The 20442-nt window shown below is 56.3% G+C and overlaps 1 protein-coding gene across 1 annotated transcript in view; it reads left to right on the forward strand.

Moving 5' to 3' along the window:
• HCN4 (hyperpolarization activated cyclic nucleotide gated potassium channel 4) overlaps positions 1-19457 on the forward strand; it is a 50052-nt gene extending 30595 nt beyond the window's left edge. Inside the window, exons 3-8 of the mRNA XM_030931125.1 lie at positions 6808-6969; positions 9334-9552; positions 13911-14057; positions 14160-14400; positions 15102-15266; positions 15407-19457. Coding sequence (XP_030786985.1) covers positions 6808-6969; positions 9334-9552; positions 13911-14057; positions 14160-14400; positions 15102-15266; positions 15407-16875 — 2403 coding nt within the window. The 3' untranslated portion in view covers positions 16876-19457. The remainder of the gene's footprint in view (positions 1-6807; positions 6970-9333; positions 9553-13910; positions 14058-14159; positions 14401-15101; positions 15267-15406) is intronic.
• Positions 19458-20442: the final 985 nt, after the last annotated feature.

Genomic DNA, 20442 nt, shown 5'->3' on the forward strand with positions numbered 1-20442 from the left:
GAAGTTGTTCTTCCATGAGGAGAAAGTTAATCCAGAGGAGGGGATTCAATCAGGCCCCAGGAAGAGGCCTTGGTGGAAACAGTAGCAGTCTGACCTCTCATTTCTGGTCTCCCCTTGGAACTGAGAAATCAACTCTTTGGAGGTCTGGGAAAGAGAGGGAAGGAAAGGAACCAACATGTCCTGAGTGCCTACCATGTGCCAGTGGTGGCTATGATCTCACCTGACCCCTGTGATAGCCCTGAGAGCTGGCAGTTACTGACCCATTCCACAGATGAGGAAACTGAGGCTGGGGGTGGAAAAGGCAGTTTCCACCCAAGGTGAAAGATGTGTAGCCCTGTCCTTGCACTGCAGTTGAGAAACTGCAGAAAGTGTGAGAGCAGGGCTTCCCCAAGTTCCATGTGTGGCAGAGTGAGCTGCCTGGACCACCTGACTGGCAAAGCTTGCAGTGGCCTGGAAAGGAAGGTGCTCAACCCCTGCGGTCAGAACCAACATCGTAAGAGGGAGTTCTAATGCAATATAAAGAGCAAGGCAAATATTTGCCTGGTGCAACTGACTCTCAGGTGGCCTGTGGCCCCAGCCAACAGTGGAGACACACCAGTGTTTAGCAGCCTCTCCCAGCAACGTCCAGCCTTGTTCTCAGCAACCACGTCCTGGGTGCTGGAGAGTGGTGCAGGTGAGGTGAGTGTCCTCAAATCTAGGGTACCCCCTAACCTGAACGGATTTGCCCCCACCAGCTCTTCCCAGGCAGCTCAGACTGTGCATTATTGGTGCTTCAGCTTTGTGTGTCTAAAAATCATCTGAAACAAGCCTCTCCAGCCCTCCCACCTGCACCCACTACCCCAGTGCCCACACTGCTCCTCACCGCAGTCCCAGGCTTCACCACCACCATGCTCTCAGTAGGACGTGGAAGTCTGTGTGCCCTGCAGGAGAAGGCACCTTGGTTATTCCCACAGGGACGAGGGCAGGTTCCCTGTGGGCTGCATCTGCCCAGAGCGGGTACCTTTTTGTTCTTCCACTGTCTACACTAGCAGGAGCCCTGCTGCCCACCATCATTCTCATCACTGTCACCATCGCCTTCACCTTCATCGCAAAGCTCTTCTCAGTTCCTGAAACCTTACCACGTGCTCTGTGCCATGTTCATTGCTGAGATCACGATAAAGGCAAAATTAGACAAGGACCTGATCTTAGAAGAAAAGGAGTGATGAAAAGAAAAAGGTGATACAGAAGGAAAGGAAGTCATTGCAGGAAAACGTGCCACCCTCGATGCTCTGTCTTTAAGGCTCAGCATGATCTGTCCAAAGGAGCAGTTACTGTGGACTGTGATAGTCTGGGACTCTTTCTAGCCATGCCTGGAGACTTCCTTGAGCTCCCATATGGTGCCCACTCATTCATTTAGATGTACCCACATTTATTCAGGCAATCAGCAGATATTTTTGATGCCTGTTTGTGCTAAGCATGGAGGAACACAGAAGTGAGAAATAGAGAAGAGCCCTGCCTCACGCAGCAGCATGCAAGTCAGTGAATGTCATTTCAGATGGTGAGAACTCTGGGAAGAAAATATATCAGGGCGAAGAGTCATGGTGAGAAAGGGAAGGGAGGGCCCTTGGCTGTGTCACACACAGAGATCCAGTGTCCTTCCTTTCCATGGAAGTGGCTCTTGAGCCAAGACAGGATGGCAAGAAGGAGCTGGAGGCAGCACGCAGGCAGATGGAAGAGCAAGCCCAGTACTGAGGGCCTGGGGCAAGCGTGAACTGGCCTGGGGCGTTCAAGGACACCTCTGTGGCCAGAGATGGCCTTGGGCAGAGTCGGGGAGGCTGGTAGTTGGGAGCCAGGATGCCGAGGGCCACAGTCGGCAGTTGGAGTGTATTCACGGGTGCAGTGGGAAGTCATTGGAAGGTTTATGGTAAGAGGGTGACATGTTCTGATTTATGTCTCCAAGAGGTCTTTCTAGCTGCTTGGTGGAGAATGGCTTGGAGGGGTGGGGAGCCTCATCAAGAGATGGGGGCCGTCATCTTGGGGGTGTTTAGATTGGGGTCATACTGGGATTGGAGGGAAGTAAATGGCTTTGAGATGTCCACTTTGGCAGTAGAGCCAAAACCACCTGGATTGCTGGTGGATGGGATGTGGGGAGGGGTGAGAGACTCACTCACAGCTGGCTGGTGGGTTTTTGCTGCTCAGCCTCACGAACAGCGGCACCAGTTGTGAGATGGAAACAGGTTTTGGATGTGTCATGTAGAGACAGACCAAGACAGCTGGACCTAAGAGCCAATTTATGTTACTCTTAGAGTCCACCTGTGTGTCTCAGGCATGACAGAAGGAAGGAACTGGGGTATCCCAGGGCTTGAAAGAGGAGCACAGGGAAGGTTGCCTCCGGCAGAGGAGGAGCATTGCCGACCTCCACAGCCCCTTGTGATGGGGGCAACACAGTTGCATCCTGGGGAGCCCTTTAGCCAGGGAGACCCCACTCAGGGTGCTTCCAGAGATGCCCTAGACTTTGATACCCTCCGCAACTAAAGAAACTTTCAGCAGAATTCCTGCTGCCTTGACAAGCCAGGGGTGGGAGGAGAATGGCATGCTTGTGGCTGTGGGCTCTGCTACCAGCTGTGCTGTCCAGTCCCACAGCAACATCTGGGCTGCTCAGAGCCTGAACCAGCCTCTCTACTGACCTCCCCATTGTGCCCTGCTTGCCTTGCTCTGTTGCTAGGTTTCTATATACATGTTCCCAAGTCCCTTTCCTGGGTGTGGCTTCCTTCCCCAGCCAGACTATGAGCTCTGGGCAAGCAAGGGCAAGACTTTCCTCCCTGAACCCATAGGGAGGGGGGCTTTCTTGGGCACTGACAGGCTGATTTCCAGGGGACATGGCATAGACATTTGGGTCTCCCTGAGGGTACTGCCCCGAGATCCAGGAAAGAAGGGAAGAAAGGCCCCACTGGCCCACACTCCAGAGGGCTCCTCTTCTCACAGTGAGGAGTCTGGGGGCTCTTTGCAGCTCTTTCTTGACCACACTTGAGTACCCAGCGTTCCTGGCACAGACACCTCTAAGCTTGCTGCCAGGGCCTGTGCAGGGCCCTTCCCAGGCTGTGTCCTGAGGGGACCATCCTGCCTCTATGCCCACCCCTTGACCCACTTACAAGTGACTGTTCACACGAGTGGCATGGATGTGGCTTGGCTGTCGGCCAGGGTCCCCTGCTGGGGGGCACAGTCAAGGAAGAGAAGGGAGGTGAGCTGTGCTCTGGAGTGGTTTTCTTGGTTTTCTTTTCTTTTTTTTTTTTTTTTTTGAGACGGAGTCTCGCTCTGTCGCCCAGGCTGGAGTGCAGTGGCCGGATCTCAGCTCACTGTAAGCTCCGCCTCCCGGTTTACGCCATTCTCCTGCCTCAGCCTCCCGAGTAGCTGGGACTACGGGCGCCCGCCACCTCGCCCAGCTAATTTTTTTTTTTTGTATTTTAGTAGAGACGGGGTTTCACCGTGTTAGCCAGGATGGTCTCGATCTCCTGACCTCGTGATCTGCCCGTCTCGGCCTCCCAAAGTGCTAGGATTACAGGCTTGAGCCACCGCGCCCGGCCTGGAGTGGTTTTCTAGGAGTTCTCATTTCAAGCCTGACCCTCCGGGGCGTTATGCTGGTGCCTTCTGTCAAGGTAGGAGAACAGAATGTATTTTCCTTTGTTGGCTTGACTTACAACTTTATCCAAATCTGTGGCTTGTGGAACTTGATTTGTACCTTGTCCTGGACTCTCCAACCCTGGGGCAGGCCTGCCTCATTACCCCGGCTCAGCACTAGGCCATGTGCCTTGGGGAGGCTGCCGTTTTGCCCTCATGGGCCCCCGTCTCTGCCTGCTGTGCCCTTGGCCTCCTGCACAGCTTTCCTGTCTGTGGCAGAGGGCTGGGTTCTGAAGGCTGGTGTCTCAGTCAGCTCAGGCTGTGACAACATAAATACCAGAGGCCGGGGGACTGAAATAACAAACACTACTTCCCACAGCTCTGGAGGCTGGAAGTCTGTGTTGAGAGTGCCAGAATGGGGGCTTCTGGTGAGGCCTTTTGTTGTTGTTGTTGTTGTTGTTTTTTGACTTGTAGATGGCTGCCTTCTCCCTGTGCCCTCACAGGACAAAGAGAGATCATCTCTGGTCTCTTTTTATAAGGGCGCTCATCCCACTCATGAGGGTGCTAACTTCATGACCTGATGACCCTCCAAAGGCCTCATCTCCAAATGCTATCACATTAAGGGCTAGAAATTCAACATAGGAATGTGGGAGGGACACAAAGGTGCAGTCCTTAGCAACTGGGAAGTGAAGGAGCTTAATAATAATGACTCCACCCTTGCATCTATGATGGGTGTGCAGAGAGTACTTTGTTAGCTAGTTTAGTTCACAAGCAGCCTTGCAAAACAGGAGGCAGATGTCTAGCTTGTTTGCGGGGGAGGCTGAGTTGTGGTGGTGGGGAGGCAGGTGTGGAGGATGGCCGGCTCTGAGACTGTGAATGGTGCTGTGCCACTTGCCCTCCCCAAACCCCTGGTGTCTTAGCTCAGACACCAGGGAGTTGGGTGAGCTGGGAAGCTAGTGGCATCCTGGACAACCAAGACTTAGAAAGGTTAGGATTTGCCCAAGGTCATAGACATGTCACGTTCACCTAAGTGTTAAGGAGGCAAAAGTGGGATCTTCCCCCCAGCTGGTGCTGGGGGCTCTGGTGCTCAGGGACCTGCAGGGGAGAGCCTCACAGTCTCAGGATACAGGTGCGTAAGCACGACCAGCCACAGAGAATGGACCAGAGACACTAGCTTCATAATCAGATCTGGTCTGCGTCACAGACCCAGGCTCCAGCCCAGCCACAGACCGGCCTGCTCTCTAGGGCCCACCATTCCTTCCAGGCCATGGCAGATGCTGAACAGTGTCAGCTTAGCCAGGAGCTCAAACGCTGACAGCCCCAGAGCTGGTCTGTGCCCCAGTGGTGCTGGGCTGCAGGGCACACAGCACCGTCTACACCATCGCACTGTTTGCAGGGCCTGGGGAGGCGAGAAGCTGGGAAGTCCCGCCTGGCCTCAGACCCAGCTTGCTGTGTGAATCTGGGCACGTCATTCAGCCACTTTGGGTTTGAGTTGTTTTATCCACAAAATGGAACTACTGAGAGTTACCCTTTCCTCACTAGGTCAATCTAACGATCTAATATGGTGGCTGCAGGCCTCAGAATCAGGCAGACCTGGCTACAACATCTGGCCTTTTCACTGCCACTGTGATCTCGGACAAGTTCCTTTACTTCTCTGAGCCTTGGTATAAAACAGATGAACAATATCTTCAGCAAAGGATTTTTGTGAGTTTAAATAGAGGATGGCTGTGGAATTTCATGTCCATGGTCAGGTGTGGCACTGTTGTCCCCTCTGTCACCAGGGCCATGGGGAAATGATGGGGCAAGCTTAAGCTACCAGATCCCGGAACCTTTCGCTGTCCACTTCATCCTGGAAAGACTCCCAGCTTTGCAGCTGGAACCTTCAGGGTCATGCCCTTGATGGGGGCCACAGGTAGGGGTGACTGCAGGTGATGAGCTGTGGACAAAAAGTATTCATCTTTGGTCACTAGCATCAGAACATCCTGCCACTAGCTACAGGGCCGTAGCTGGAAGACCAGTAGACAGGGGCTGACATATCTAGGCTCTGTCTCTTTGGGCCTAGTTTCCGTGTCTGAAATGGGCTTAAACTAGGTCTCTGTGACATTTGACCCAAGCCCCCCTCCAAGAGGGGTGTCTTTGCCTGGGAATAGTATGGAGGGATGAGAATGGGGGCTGGGTGGCTAGACCCATTCCAAAGTCTCCCAGGCCACAGAAGCAAGGCCAGAGCTTCTAGAGACTTTCCTCTAGACTTGCCTCCACCTCTCCATCCCTCACTGCCCTGTCATCAAGGGGACCCCAGCATGGTAGTTTGGGAGGGGGGTGCCAGGATATGCCCACCTTGGCCCTGTCCAGCTACACTGCAGCCGCCCACTCGGAGTTGCAGGAGTGGAGAGGGGCTGGTGGCAGTGGGCTGGGGTCAAGGGTGCTGTAAAGGAGAGCATTACCCCAAATACATATTAACCAATCAGGAAGATTAATTATTAATAACAACTTATCAATTAATAATGGTTTGTAATTTATTGAACACTCCTTTACCCATTACTAAGCACTTTATATGTATAATTTAGTCCTTTTGACAACCCACTCAGATAAGAATTTTTATCACCATTTTCCAGATGAGAAAACATGATCAGAGAGGTTCAAGGTTACACAGCTAGGAACTGGGTAGGACCTGGGCTTGGGATCAAGGTCTGCCTGAACTTGGGGCCTGTGAGCCTGTGCCGCTTCCTCTGCAATTCCGTGGCTGCCCTGTGTGGGTCTTGAGAATTTAGTGATAGATTTAGGGAAACACACCCCTGGTGTGTCTGTCAACCTTCGTTCTCTGAGGAGCCTCAGGCTGGCAGGCTTTTCTCCCTGGTGTCCTCACACCCCAGGCAAGCTGAGAAAGTGGCTTCTCTGCCCACTTCTGGGCTGCATGGGGCTCCAGGTGTCCTTCCACATGTTCCGGATGGCTAGACCTTTCAGTAGGACCCCCCATCTGTATAGATGCCAGGAGATGTCCCTCTGGGATCCCGCAGCCTGCAGTCTTCCTCTTCCGAGGCCTGGACCGATGCTTTCCCACCCCACCCCCCGCCTGGACTTGCACCGAGCGGGCGCCCTGCAGAGTCCGTGCAGAGCAGTGCCCACCACCTGCTCCAGGGCAGAGAAAGGGGCTGCTGGTCCTCCTGGCTGCTCACCTATCCCAAGCAATTTCTCCTCCTCTGCTGGCAGATCTTCCACATGACCTACGACCTGGCCAGCGCCGTGGTGCGCATCGTGAACCTCATCGGCATGATGCTCCTGCTCTGCCACTGGGATGGCTGCCTGCAGTTCCTGGTACCCATGCTGCAGGACTTCCCTGATGACTGCTGGGTGTCCATCAACAACATGGTGGTGAGTGCGCCCAGCCCGGTTCTCTCTAAGCCATAGGCGGGCTCTCCAGAGGTAGAGAGGTGAGATGTGGACTTCCAGCATGTAGGACCCTGAGTGCCACCCAGAGCTGAGGAGCATGTAGCTCTACCGAATACAGGCCCAATGGCTTGCTTCCAGTCCAGGAATCCATTCACAGCTCTGGGTTGGGAGCTGGTACCTCCACCTTCTCACAGCCTCCGTTGCAACTGGGAGCCTCAGTATTTCATCTTAGTTTTACCAGGGACACTAAGACCTGGGCGGCCTCAGGTTGTATCAGGTGTGGCAATGCTGGGCTGGCAGCTCCTGGCCTCCTGCCTCTGCCCCTTAGAAGCCAAGTCCTTAAAAGCTGAGCCTGAGGCTGGATGCAGTGGCTCATACCAGTAATCCCAGTGCTTTAGGAAGCCGAGGCAGGAGGATCGCTTCAGCCCAGGAATTGTAAACCAGCCCGAGCACCATCGGGAGACCCCTGACTACAAAAAATAAATAGAATGTAGTTTTAAAAGATGAGCCGGGTGTGGTGGCGAGCACATGCGTCCCGGCTGCACAGGAGGGTCCCTTGAACTCACTTGCACTTCAGCCTGGGTAACAGAGCAAGATCTTGTCTCAAAATGAAAAAATTAATAAAAACAAAAAAAACAAAAAGCTGAGCCCAAGAAAACAGACGCCTTCGAGGGTACTATTTGCAGCCCACGCAGACTCCCAGACCATACGTGGTCACTTTCTACTCCAACAACAGAGCTGGGCTGCCCCCACCCCCAACATATCCTGGTCCGAGGTGGGGTCCCGATGGGGAGGGCAGGCAGGATGGAGGCTGATCCCACCCTCTCCCTCCAACCTTGCGAGTGGGTCAGTGTGGCTGGGAGAAGTTGAACTTGGGGCCTTGGAAGCCATAGGGCAGAGTCTTCAGTCCCCCTGTGGATAAGGTGGGCTCCAGGCAGGACAGAAGACACCCTGGATCTAGGAGCCTTTCTGTATCTCTGGTGAACCCCTGCCTCTCCCAGGCTCCCTCCCAGTCAGTTTGGTTTGGTCTGAAGGCAAATTCCCAGGGCCCCAGGGGAGGAAAAATCGGCTTTGAAAGAGGTGAAAGAGACCCTGAGGCATCTTTCAGCATCAAACAGGCCTTTACAAAACAGCCTTTTGATGAGCTAAGTGTAAATGAATCGGCCATATGGATTGAATTCCCTGTTCCCAGAGGCTCAGCAGTAAAGGCCAGAAACCCTGACTGGAGGCCACTGGGGGCCTGCCCCTGTTCCCCAAGGCTGGGAACCCAGGCCCCTTCCACTCCTGGGGATCAGCCCTGCTGGTCCCCACTGCAGTCTAGACTGAGCCACCAGACCCAAGGAGCCAGCTCAGCTCTGTTCGGGGCGGTCTGGCTGACCTTGAATATGGCTCGAGGCTCACGGTCCTCACGCCTTCCCGTGGGGGCTGGGCCTCCGGCAGGTGCTCTGCAGGCCTGGGTAGGTTTCTACACTGTGGCTCATCCATCTGCCCTGTGAGCAGAAAGACACCAGGGAGGTGGCTGATGCTGGCATTCATCTGGTTCAGCTGGCCCTCATCTGGGGCAGTGTCCTCTCTGTGTGAGGGTGGCAGGCCCACACATGCACTAAATTCAAGAGATGGCCCTTCCGATCCCAATGTTCCCACGCTGAGCCTTCCTTGAGACACCGACTGGCTTTGTAGACAGAAATAGCCAAGAGCTTCCCTCCTCCTGTCCCACGCCTTGTGTGTTCCGGAGAGTCTGCCTTGGGGGTAGTGGGAGGAGAACTGGTGGCCGCAGCCGTGGCAGAGGCGGACAGGGTTCACACAGGAGGCCAGTTAGCTCACAGCTTTAACTTTTGCTCACCCAAAATGAGGACAGTGTTTTTCGGCTCAGTCTGCCAGAGCTTGTACCCCCAGGGGAAGCATATCTGGTTTTATAATTGAGGTCAGTGGGGAAATGGGCTTCACTTGGCAGCTGTTTAGGGGGTAGGGGGTGGAGCTGTTTTAGCAAGGGAAGGACAGCAGGGTGGCTCAGCCCGGGGCCTTTGCCACCCAGCCAGGAGGCTCCAAGCTGCCCCATGGGGGCTGGGCCATGCTGGCTCCCATACCTTTACTGGGGCTTCCAGGTCTGATCCCTGCCTCCATTGCAAGAGGAAGGCGCAAGAGGGGGACTCACTGGCAGCACAGGCTGCCTCTGTGGGCTTCCTGCCCCTCACCCAAGGCTCTCGGCCAACAGCAAGGTGGGGGAGCCCTGGGCCCAGCCACTGAGCAAGTCAGGTTGAGGTGAGGAGGTGGCAGAGACTTCTCTTGCTAGTGAGAAGGGCCTTCCCTCTCATCCGTTGCCCCCACCCATCCGTCTGTCCACAGAACAACTCCTGGGGGAAGCAGTACTCCTACGCGCTCTTCAAGGCCATGAGCCACATGCTGTGCATCGGCTATGGACGGCAGGCGCCCGTGGGCATGTCCGACGTCTGGCTCACCATGCTCAGCATGATCGTGGGCGCCACCTGCTATGCCATGTTCATTGGCCACGCCACTGCCCTCATCCAGTCCCTGGACTCCTCCCGGCGCCAGTACCAGGAAAAGGTAAGTCTACCTAGGGAGGGCCTGCACGTTGGTCCCTCCCAAGAGGGAGCACAGGCCACCAGTCAGTGGGCCCCCAGCAGGAACTGCTCTGTTCCCACCCCCTGGGATCGGGACTCCCAGTGTGAGGCAAGAGCAGGAGGAGGGGGACACCTCTGAGATGAGAAGAGTTCCAGCTCCCTCGCCTGGCACCTCCACATGTCTTTTTATCTGTGCCCACCTTCCCCATCTCCGGTGTCACTGGGGCCTGTGGCTCCTGGCTGAGGCCTTGTGTCCTCCGTGCTGCGCCGGTAGGCATTTGACAGTCACCACGCCCTTCCTGGCCACTCAGTCGTTCTGCAGGACCACACTCTCGCGGTGTTCCTCCTGCCCCTCTGGCCACTACCCTGTCCCCTTTTGCTGGCTTCTCTTCCCAGTCACTGCCACTGGAGTCCCCAGTGGCTCAGGCCTCGCCCCTGAGCCTCCCTGTGTCTGGGGCCCCAGTGCTATGGTTTCACCACCCAGGCCCGCAGGCTCTGCGCCCATCTTCGCGCAGTGGGGCCTGTACAGCATCAGCAGCCCCAGCTCATCTCTGAGCTCCAGGTGGTTTATTTCATCCCTCTCTGGACACGTCACGCCCCTCTTGTCTATAATGAGAAGTCCGCCGTGTCCTCTCTACTCCACCCTCTGTTCTTCCCAGACCCCAGGCCAGAGACTAGAAGCCATCCCTGACCTCTCTCTGTCATCAATGCCTAACTCAAAGCCACAGCTCCTTCTCTGCATCCCAGCCACCCTCGCCCATCACCAGCTTCATCTCTCCCTGGGGTCTCAACAGCAGCCCCCTCACCATAGAGAATGAGTCCTATGGCTTGGAGTCAGGCCACCTGGGTCCTACCCCAGCTCCTCTGCTGCCGAGCTCTGTTGGAGTGTGGGCCTGTGCCTCCGCAGCGTGGGGCCTCGTTTCCTCATCTGCAGGGCGGGGGTGGTACTGGGCATCAGCCCATGGGGGTTGCAAGTAAGCTCCCTGTGTTTATCAGCTAAGGAGGTTCTGCCCTGGTTGCTTCCACTGCACGCCTCACACAGCAGTTGGAGTGGCATCTAAAACGCATCAGCCTGATCCTCTCCTTAAAGCTCTTCGGGGACTTCATGTTGCTCTGAAGACATATATTCACTCCTAAGCATGTTTTCACAGCCTGGCATTTGAGGGGCAAAACCAGGTCTCTGCCCTCATGCTCAGCTCCTGCCCTGGGCCCTGCACCCTTTATTTCAGCCTGGCCAGATGTCTCTCCCCATGCCCGCTCCTGCCATGGGGCCCAGACACGGCCTTTCACCCTCAACTATCCTCCCAGCTCTCCACCTGACACCCTCTCCGCATCCAACCTCACCTCTTGGAGAAGCCTTCTGTGACCCGGCCAGCTCGTCACCCATCATGTGACCCCATGGCACCCTCTCCTCCTTCACTACACTCAGCACTCTGGTGATGATGTTATTAACTCTAGGCAGCCATCTGTTTAACGTCCACCTTCCCTCTCCAGGCCACGGCTCCATGAGGGGAGGACGCAGTATGTCGTTCTCCATTTTATGCCCCATGCCTGGAATATAGTAGGGTCAGCATTTGTGGATTCATCGCCTACCTGTCTGCCCCAGGCACTGTCCTTTGGTGGGATGACTGACAGGCAGTGTGGAGGTCCAGGTCCCATGGTGCCAAGAAGAGAGGTCAGGAGAGCCTGCAGAGCCGGGAGGGAAGGAGAGCTCACCCTGGGGAGGCAGAGGAAGGAGAAGGTGGAAGAGAACTCTAGGCCAGGCATCAGGATGAGCATGAGCATAGGTGTGCTGGCAGAGAAATTAGCCTGGCTAGAACACAGGGTCCTGGGTTAGAAGGGAGCAGACGGGAAGGGAGGTAAAGAAGGCATCGAGCTACAAAGATCAGGGCTTAGCCCAGGCCCAGGTGAGGGATCGTTCTGGAGCCAGCACCAGGGCCCAGCCTGTGACTGGGGTGGGGCTCAGCATGTGAGTGGGGTCAGGGGCTCAGTGTGTGACCAAGGCTAGGGTTTAGTCTGGGGTCAGGATCAGGGATTAATATAGAAAAAGCATCTGGGGCCAGGTGTGGTGGCTCACACCTATAATCCCAGCACTTTGGGAGGCCGAGGCAGGCAGATCACCGGAGGTCAAGAGTCCATGACCATCCTGGCCAACATGGTGAAACTTCATCTCTACTAAAAGTAAAAAAAGAATAGCTAGGCGTGGCAGTACACACCTGTAGTCCCAGCTATTTAGGGAGGCTGAGGTAGGAGAATCGCTTGAACCCAGGAGGCAGAGGTTGCAGTGAGCCAAGATTGCACCACTGTACTCCAGCCTGGGTGACAGAGGGAGACTCCGTCGCAAAAAAAAAAAAAAAAAGAGAGAGAGAGAAAAGGAAAATCATCTGGGAGGCTGGGCATGATGGCTCATGCCTGTAATTCCAGCACTTTGAGAGGCTGAGGCAAGCTGATTTCTTGAGCCCAGGAGTTCAAGACCAGCCTGGGCAACATGGCAAAACCCTGTCTATACTAAAAATACAAAAATTAGCCAGGCATGGTGGCGTGTGCCTATAGTGCCAGCTACTTAGGAGGCTGAGGTGGGAGAATCACTTGAGCCCAGGAGGTTGAGGCTGCAGTGAGCTGTGTTCACATCACTGCACTCCAGTCTAGGTGACACAACAAGACCCTGTCTTAACAACAACAACAACAACAAAAATAAATAAATAAAAAGAAAAAAGTTGGCCGGGCACGGTGGCTCAAGCCTGTAATCCCAGCACTTTGGGAGGCCGAGACGGGCGGATCACGAGGTCAGGAGGTCGAGACCATCCTGGCTAACACGGTGAAACCCTGTCTCTACTAAAAAAAATATAAAAATCTAGCCGGGCGAGGTGGCAGGCGCCTGTAGTCCCAGCTACTCGGGAGGCTGAGGCAGGAGAATGGCGTAAACTCGGGAGGCGGAGCTTGCAGTGAGCTGAGATCCGGCACTGCACTCCAGCCCGGGCAACAGAGTGAGACTCCGTCTCAAAAAAAAAAAAAAAAAAAAAAAAAAAAAAAAAAAAAAAGAAAAAAGTAAAAGAAAATGCATTAGAGTTTATTTTAGGGCCAGAGTCAAGGTGTCTGTGGCTTTTGATTTGAGACTTTTATTAAAATGTTTTTCCTTTGGCTAATATCTAAGTCTGCCCGATAAATTTCTCTTAGATGTCTTCCCTCCCCTCCATCCCCATGTCTGTCTCTCACCTGGACCACTTCAGCCTTTTAACTCCTGCCCCATGTCTAGACCCTGCCTCCCCACCCCTACCTGTTCTCTGGGGATCAGAGTAGGGATTCTCTAAAACACAGCTCCAGGTATTCCGGCTGCCTCCGCCCCTATAACCAGCCGGGAAGTCACTGTCCCCTGGGACTTTGCGTAACTTGGAGCAATCAGAGGCCAGGGTGGCTGGACAAAGTTTAGGAAATGTCATTTCCCAGCCCTCATTTGCCTGTGGGTATTTCTGTGCAGCAGTTCTGTGTCCCCACCTCTTTGGAGCACACATAGATGCAAACAGGCTGCCCCATTTCTGATTGCTGCTGGGGTTATAGGGACTTCCTCTGCTTCCCATCCAGGAGGAGTCTGTGTTGTTGCCTAATCAATACCTCCCATCCCTCGTTCTGCTCTTGAGAATCCCACTGTCCACCCACAATCTACGATGGTGGGAGCAACGTCCACTCCTCTCAGCAAGGGTGGGCAGGATCGTTTCTTATTTGAGCCCCAGGGTCTGAGGCTCACAAATCTTTTGTACCCGAGCCTCTATTTGCAGGTTGCCTCAAATTAGTCTACCCTGCTTTTCCCTTGCCTGGAGTTGCTCTCAATGAAGTGACCTGGGGTCTCAGCTGAGGCCGCGTTTAGATTCATAGTGTAGAGCAGCCAGGGATCCTTGCTTCTGCCTCTGAGCGTTCTGAGCTGTCGCAGCCTCGCCTCCGGACTGTGCTGTTGTCACTGCTGGGAGGAAACAGCTTCTTTCCCCACAGTCAGTGAAGCCTCCCTGTCCCCAGTATAAACATTCCAAGGAAACGTGATCGACCTCCCTGGCGATACAGTTGGTGTCCTGTCACTGGGCTTTGGACATTCCCTGCTGCCCCCACCCACCTCCTTAGTATTAAACACAGGACCAGATGCTGGTGGGGCCGCCTCCTCCATGCCAAGCAGCTGGGAGCCCGGGCAGTTGTTTGGAGCACAGTGAGGTCATTTCAACACTGTAGAGCTCAGATCTCAAGAAACCAAGTTTAACCAAGAATTCCCCCAGGGTGGGTGCCCGGATGTGGTGCCTGCTGAGGCGGTGGGGCTGGCTGCGCGGAGATGACGCCCCCTTCTCCCGGCCTCAGTATAAGCAGGTGGAGCAGTACATGTCCTTCCACAAGCTCCCGCCCGACACCCGGCAGCGCATCCACGACTACTACGAGCACCGCTACCAGGGCAAGATGTTCGATGAGGAGAGCATCCTGGGCGAGCTGAGCGAGCCCCTGCGGGAGGTGAGCTGTGCAGCGGCCCGGCGGGGAGGGGAGCCAGGCCTTCCTGGCAGCCAGCTCCCCTCACCTCCTCCTTCCCGTGTCCCAATCCACCTCGTCCGGCAGGAGATCATCAACTTTAACTGCCGGAAACTGGTGGCCTCCATGCCACTGTTTGCCAACGCGGACCCCAACTTCGTGACGTCCATGCTGACCAAGCTGCGTTTCGAGGTCTTCCAGCCTGGGGACTACATCATCCGGGAAGGCACCATCGGCAAGAAGATGTACTTCATTCAGCACGGCGTGGTCAGCGTGCTCACCAAGGGCAACAAGGAGACCAAGCTGGCCGACGGCTCCTACTTTGGAGGTGAGGCAGCCCCGGGCCCTGGGGGACAGGGCAGCTGCTCCCAGGGGATGGGCTGGGGAGACACTAAGGGGACAGAGGCAGTGAGCACCGTTCGTGGCCACAGCCTGGAGGGAAGTGTTTGTGAGCCCGGGTTAGGGGTGTCTTAGTCAGTCTGGGCCCTTGTAACAAAAGTGCCGCAGACTGGGTGGCTTGTAAACCACAGGAATGTATGTCTCATGGTTCTGGAGGCCGACCATCTGAGCTGAGGGGGCCAGCATGGTTGGGGCTAGTGAGGGCCCTCTTCTGGGCTGCACTGCTGACTTCACGCTGTGTCCTCATGTGGCAGAAGGAGGATGAGCCAGCTCCCTGGCCTCCTCCTAAAAGGGCACTAATTCCATCCACCAGGGCTCCACCCTCATGATCTAATTACCTCCCTAGGCTCCACCTCCAAATACCATCATGCTGGAATTAGGGGTTCAACATATAACTTTGGTGGGAGGACATTCAGTCCAGAGCAGAGGGTATGTCCCAAAGATGGGAAAGGCTGTCCAGCCCCCATTTGGTGGGGAAGAGGCATCCAGTGTGGCCACAGTCTGGGGGCAGGGCCTTGTGAGCCTGCCATGGTTTCTGTGCCAGGTAGTCAGGGCCAAGGTCAGGGTGGGCAGTCCCCGTGGCTTGGGCAGGCTGTGCATGCCTCACCCTGAGTCCTGATGCTCTGCCAGAGATCTGCCTGCTGACACGGGGCCGGCGCACAGCCAGCGTGAGGGCCGACACCTACTGCCGCCTCTACTCGCTGAGCGTGGACAACTTCAATGAGGTGCTGGAGGAGTACCCCATGATGCGAAGGGCCTTTGAGACTGTGGCGCTGGACCGCCTGGACCGCATCGGTGAGGGGGATGGGCCACAGGCGGGGCAGGCGGGGGGCGGGAGGGGCAGGAGGGCAGGGCTTCTCTATGCCTAAGCTGGGTCTGCACCTGATCTCCTTCCCCACTCTGCCCTGAGTGCCTGCTCTTGTTCCGTGGCCCAGGCAAGAAGAACTCCATCCTCCTCCACAAAGTCCAGCACGACCTCAACTCGGGCGTCTTCAACTACCAGGAGAACGAGATCATCCAGCAGATTGTGCAGCATGACCGGGAGATGGCGCACTGCGCACACCGCGTCCAGGCTGCCGCCTCTGCCACCCCGACCCCCACACCTGTCATCTGGACCCCGCTGATACAGGCACCACTGCAGGCTGCCGCTGCCACCACTTCTGTGGCCATAGCCCTCACCCACCACCCTCGCCTGCCTGCTGCCATCTTCCGCCCTCCCCCAGGATCTGGGCTGGGCAATCTCGGTGCCGGGCAGACACCAAGGCACCTGAAACGGCTGCAGTCCCTGATCCCTTCTGCGCTGGGCTCCGCCTCACCCGCCAGCAGCCCATCCCAGGTAGACACGCCGTCTTCATCCTCCTTCCACATCCAACAGCTGGCTGGATTCTCTGCCCCCGCTGGACTGAGCCCACTCCTGCCCTCATCCAGCTCCTCCCCACCCCCCGGGGCCTGTGGCTCCCCCTCGGCTCCCACACCATCAGCTGGCACAGCCGCCACCACCACAGCCGGGTTTGGCCAGTTCCACAAGGCACTGGGTGGCTCCCTGTCCTCCTCCGACTCTCCCCTGCTCACCCCGCTGCAGCCAGGTGCCCGCTCCCCGCAGGCTGCCCAGCCACCTCCCGCACCACCCGGGGCCCGGGGAGGCCTGGGACTCCCGGAGCACTTCCTGCCACCCCCACCCTCATCCAGATCCCCATCATCTAGCTCTGGGCAGCTGGGCCAGCCTCCCGGGGAGTTGTCCCTAGGTCTAGCTGCTGGCCCACCGAGCACGCCAGAGACACCCCCACGGCAGCCTGAGCCGCCATCCCTTGTGGCAGGGGCCTCTGGGGGGGCTTCCCCTGTAGGCTTTACTCCCCGAGGAGGTCTCAGCCCCCCTGGCCACAGCCCAGGCCCCCCAAGAACCTTCCCAAGTGCCCCGCCCCGGGCCTCTGGCTCCCACGGATCCTTGCTTCTGCCACCTGCATCCAGCCCCCCACCACCCCAGGTCCCCCAGCGCCGGGGCACGCCCCCCCTCACCCCCGGCCGCCTCACCCAGGACCTCAAGCTCATCTCTGCATCTCAGCCAGCCCTGCCTCAAGACGGGGCACAGACTCTCCGCAGAGCCTCCCCGCACTCCTCAGGGGAGTCCATGGCTGCCTTCCCGCTCTTCCCCAGGGCTGGGGCTGGCAGCGGGGGCAGTGGGAGCAGCGGGGGCCTTGGTCCCCCTGGGAGGCCCTATGGTGCCATCCCCGGCCAGCACGTCACTCTGCCTCGGAAGACATCCTCAGGTTCTTTGCCACCCCCTCTGTCTTTGTTTGGGGCAAGAGCCACCTCTTCTGGGGGGCCCCGTCTGACTGCTGGACCCCAGAGGGAACCTGGGGCCAGGCCTGAGCCAGTGCGCTCCAAACTGCCGTCCAATCTATGAGCTGGGCCCTTCCCTCTTCTTTTCTCTCCCTTCCTTCTTCCTTCAGGTTTAACTGTGATTAGGAGATATACCAATAACAGTAATAATTATTTAAAAAACCACACACACCAGAAAATCAAAAGACAGCAGAAAATAACCAGGTATTCTTAGAGCTATAGATTTTTGGTCACTTGCTTTTATAGACTATTTTAATACTCAGCACTAGAGGGAGGGAGGAGGGAGCAGGCAGGTCCCAAATGCAAAAGCCAGAGAAAGGCAGATGGGGTCTCGGGGCTGGGCAGGGGTCGGGGTGGCCAGTGTTGGGGGTTCTTAGAGCAGATGTGTCATTGTGTTCATTTAGAGAAACAGCTGCCATCAGCCCCTTAGCTGTAACTTGGAGCTCCACTCTGCCCCCAGGAAGGGGCTGCCCTGGGGCGTGCCCTGGGGAGCCTCAGATGCCTGCGACCTTGGGAGAAAAGGGCCAGGGCCCTGAGGGCCTAGCATTTTTTTCTACTGTAAACGTAGCAAGATCTGTATATGAATATATGTATATGTATGTAAGATGTGTATATGTATAGCTATGTAGCGCTCTGTAGAGCCATGTAGATAGCCACTCATGTGCGCACACGTGTGCGGTCTAGTTTATTCCCATGTTGCCAGGATGCCCGGGTCACCTTACACCCAGCAACCCACCTTGGCCCGCAGGCTGTGCACTGCATGGTCTCGGGATGTTCTCTCTCCAGTCCTCAGGGAAGAGGACCCCAGGACTTCGCAGCAGGCCCCCTCTCTCGTCTCAAATCCAGTCCCAGCCTGACCTCTCACCACACGGAAGTGGAAGACAGTCCTTTCCTAGGGCCTCAGGCACACCCCGCCACCTCTGGGGCCATCAGTTTGCCCATCTGTACAGCGGGAGGTGAGGGGAACTTCTGTGTATTGAGTCTGCTCTGTGCCAAGCACTGGTTTCGCTCTTTACACACGTTCACTCCTTCAGTTTCACAAAGACCATGGGGTGGGCACTTTCATTCTCCCCATTTAGCAGATGAAGAAACAGTTCTGGGTAATTTCTCCACCATCATGTAACTCAGAGTGGCAGAGGGGGGACTGATTTGAGGTTCAAATCCACGCCTGCTTGAGGCCCAAGTCTGTGTTCCTTCCATCAGAAAACTGTTGAGGGGGTCTGAGGTAGATGGTCCCCAAGCGTGGTGCAGAAGGAAGACACCAGATTTTGGCAGCAGTCAGGCCTGGGTTTGAATCCCAGCCCTGCCACTTCTTAGCTGTATGATCTTGGGCAAGTTATCTGACTTTTCTGTCACCTCATTTGTAAAATGGGAATCATTATGGTACCGCCTCACAAGGACCTATGAGGACCAGATGCGAAAAATCTGTATGTGAAATGCCCAGCCCAGCGCCTGGCACATACCATGGTAGGTGCTCAATCAATCACATTTCTTCTGCCCCTCATATGCCCAGCCTATTGCTCCAGCAAACTATGTGAGAGCCCAGGGAGCTTTGGCTGAGGGCTCCAAGACTTAAAATCTCAGGACTCAGGAGGTGACTGGGCCTCCCTAAGGGCCCAAGGAAGGTGTGTGGCCAGAGGTGGGTGGGAGCCAGGCCTTGAGATGTGGGAAGACTTCAACAGGGAGAGAGGGAGGGAATGGTGGGTGGGATGGAGTATATAGCGGAGAGATTCCTGAGGTGGATGTGGAGTGGTGGATCAGGGCTTTGGGAGGGAATCCGCAGGCTGAGGGGTCAGAGGGATGGCCTTGGGTGATAGGCTAAGGGATTGACTGGGCTTGGTCCTGGCAACTAGGAGCCATAAGCAGGTTCCAGATTGCAGGAACGAGAAAGCAGCGCAGATGCCTTTGAAGGCACCATCCTCCCTCCTCCCAGATGGGATCCTGCCAGAGGCAAAGTCAGGGGTCTGCCCCTGCCCATAGGGCCAGAGCAGGTATAGCTGCAATCCCCAAATAATGAGATGGGCTGGCCCCACATTATCCGTCCAGAACATTCCATGCTTCAAGCCAGAATGTTGGCAAGATCGAGTTTTGCCTTGAGCTATCCTGGGATGTGGGAAAAACCGATTTCTCCATAGATGGGCTGCAGGGAGTGGGAGGCGGTACTCCAGGAGAGAAGTGGGTGAAGGTTCCTGGGATCTTAGGTAAAGACTAGATGCCGCCTGATACTGGTCTGTACTGTGCTGGCTCAGGAGTTCTGAGAACTGGAAGGACTTAGCCTCAACCTGAGTTCTGCACACACCCCTTCCCCTTAAGGAAGGCAGCTCTGAGAGGCAGCAGGACTTGATCCAAACCCACAGTCTTGTCCTGGAGGCAGCAGGAGTGAAGGTGGAGGGTCCAGGGCCGTGAGGAGGCTGCTTGCCATCAGATCCTGGCCTGCCACCCTCTTGTGTACTTACACACACATGTATTTTAGAATAGCTCTGACCCAACCTGGCCACTCTGCAGAGACTGGGACAGCCAGGTGCAGGCAGTGGGCCCTCCCACACCCAGTCACCTACAAGGAATTTTCAAATCTTCCACTTTTAAAACAGAAACCGGTAAATGCGCCGTATTGTATATTTTATTTAAATAAAAAAAATTCCAGCAGATGCTGCCTTCTTCTAGGGGCCAGGGACGGGGGTGGGGGTGAGGTCATTGGGGAATCCTGGAGTCCTGGGAACTGGGGTGTGGAAGGCAGGGGACATGGCCCAGAGGGCACATGTGGGCCCTTGTGTATGTGCAAACCTATGCCTGCAAGAGCATAGAGCTGTGTTCTGTGCGTAGAGGTGTGCACGGGGGATGTGCAAGGCCTGGCTATGGACACAGGTGTGCACGTGATTATGGACTGGTGAGAATCATTAAGGAGGAGGGTGAGAGTGAGTGGGCATGTGTCCTTTGCTAGTGGAGGGGAGAAACGCAGGAGTTGGGGAGGTGTGAGACCCTTGCCACTCCCTACTGCCAGGGCTGGCTGAGGAGGAGGAGGGTGGTGAATGTGCACCTGGGCTCCATCCAGCTAGATGCTGAAGAGGGGGACGCCAGCTTAGTGTGATCAGGTAAGCTCTCAGAAGTGGGAGGGTGGCTGGAGACACAAGGTGACTGGGCAATGGGGAGGGCATCAGAGGGGTGACCGAGGGGTGGGGGCACAGCGCTGGGCTTCTCTGTGGGTTGGTGGGGGCTTGAGGGCAGAAGCAGTATCTGGGGCCTCTGGAAGGAGGCAGGGCACGGACTCCCCACTGCTGTGCCTGCTCGAGGGGCTAGGCCTGGTCCCCGGGTGGCCCCTTTCCCCACCCCTGTCTCTAGAGGGTTCCTCCAGGCCTTGGGACTTCGCGGGGTCAGGCAGAGGCCCCCTCCCGGGCCGGCGACGGGCGACTGGAAAACCAAGTCCCCGCGGCTCCCGCCGGCATAGGGAGTGCCATGTCTCCCGCCCCAGGAGGGGAAAGTCCTCGGAAAAGGGCAGGAAACCCGGCAGCCGTTCCCCATCACCGCTTGCCAGGGGATGCTGTTTCCATGGCAACTGGCCGGGGAGTCCTGTTGCTAAGGAGGCGGCTCAGCGGGCCCCGGTGTCCCCATGACAACTGCCCTCTGCGGCCAG

The sequence above is a fragment of the Rhinopithecus roxellana genome, chromosome 5 (assembly GCF_007565055.1).
Source record: "Rhinopithecus roxellana isolate Shanxi Qingling chromosome 5, ASM756505v1, whole genome shotgun sequence".
Lineage (NCBI taxonomy): Eukaryota > Metazoa > Chordata > Mammalia > Primates > Cercopithecidae > Rhinopithecus > Rhinopithecus roxellana.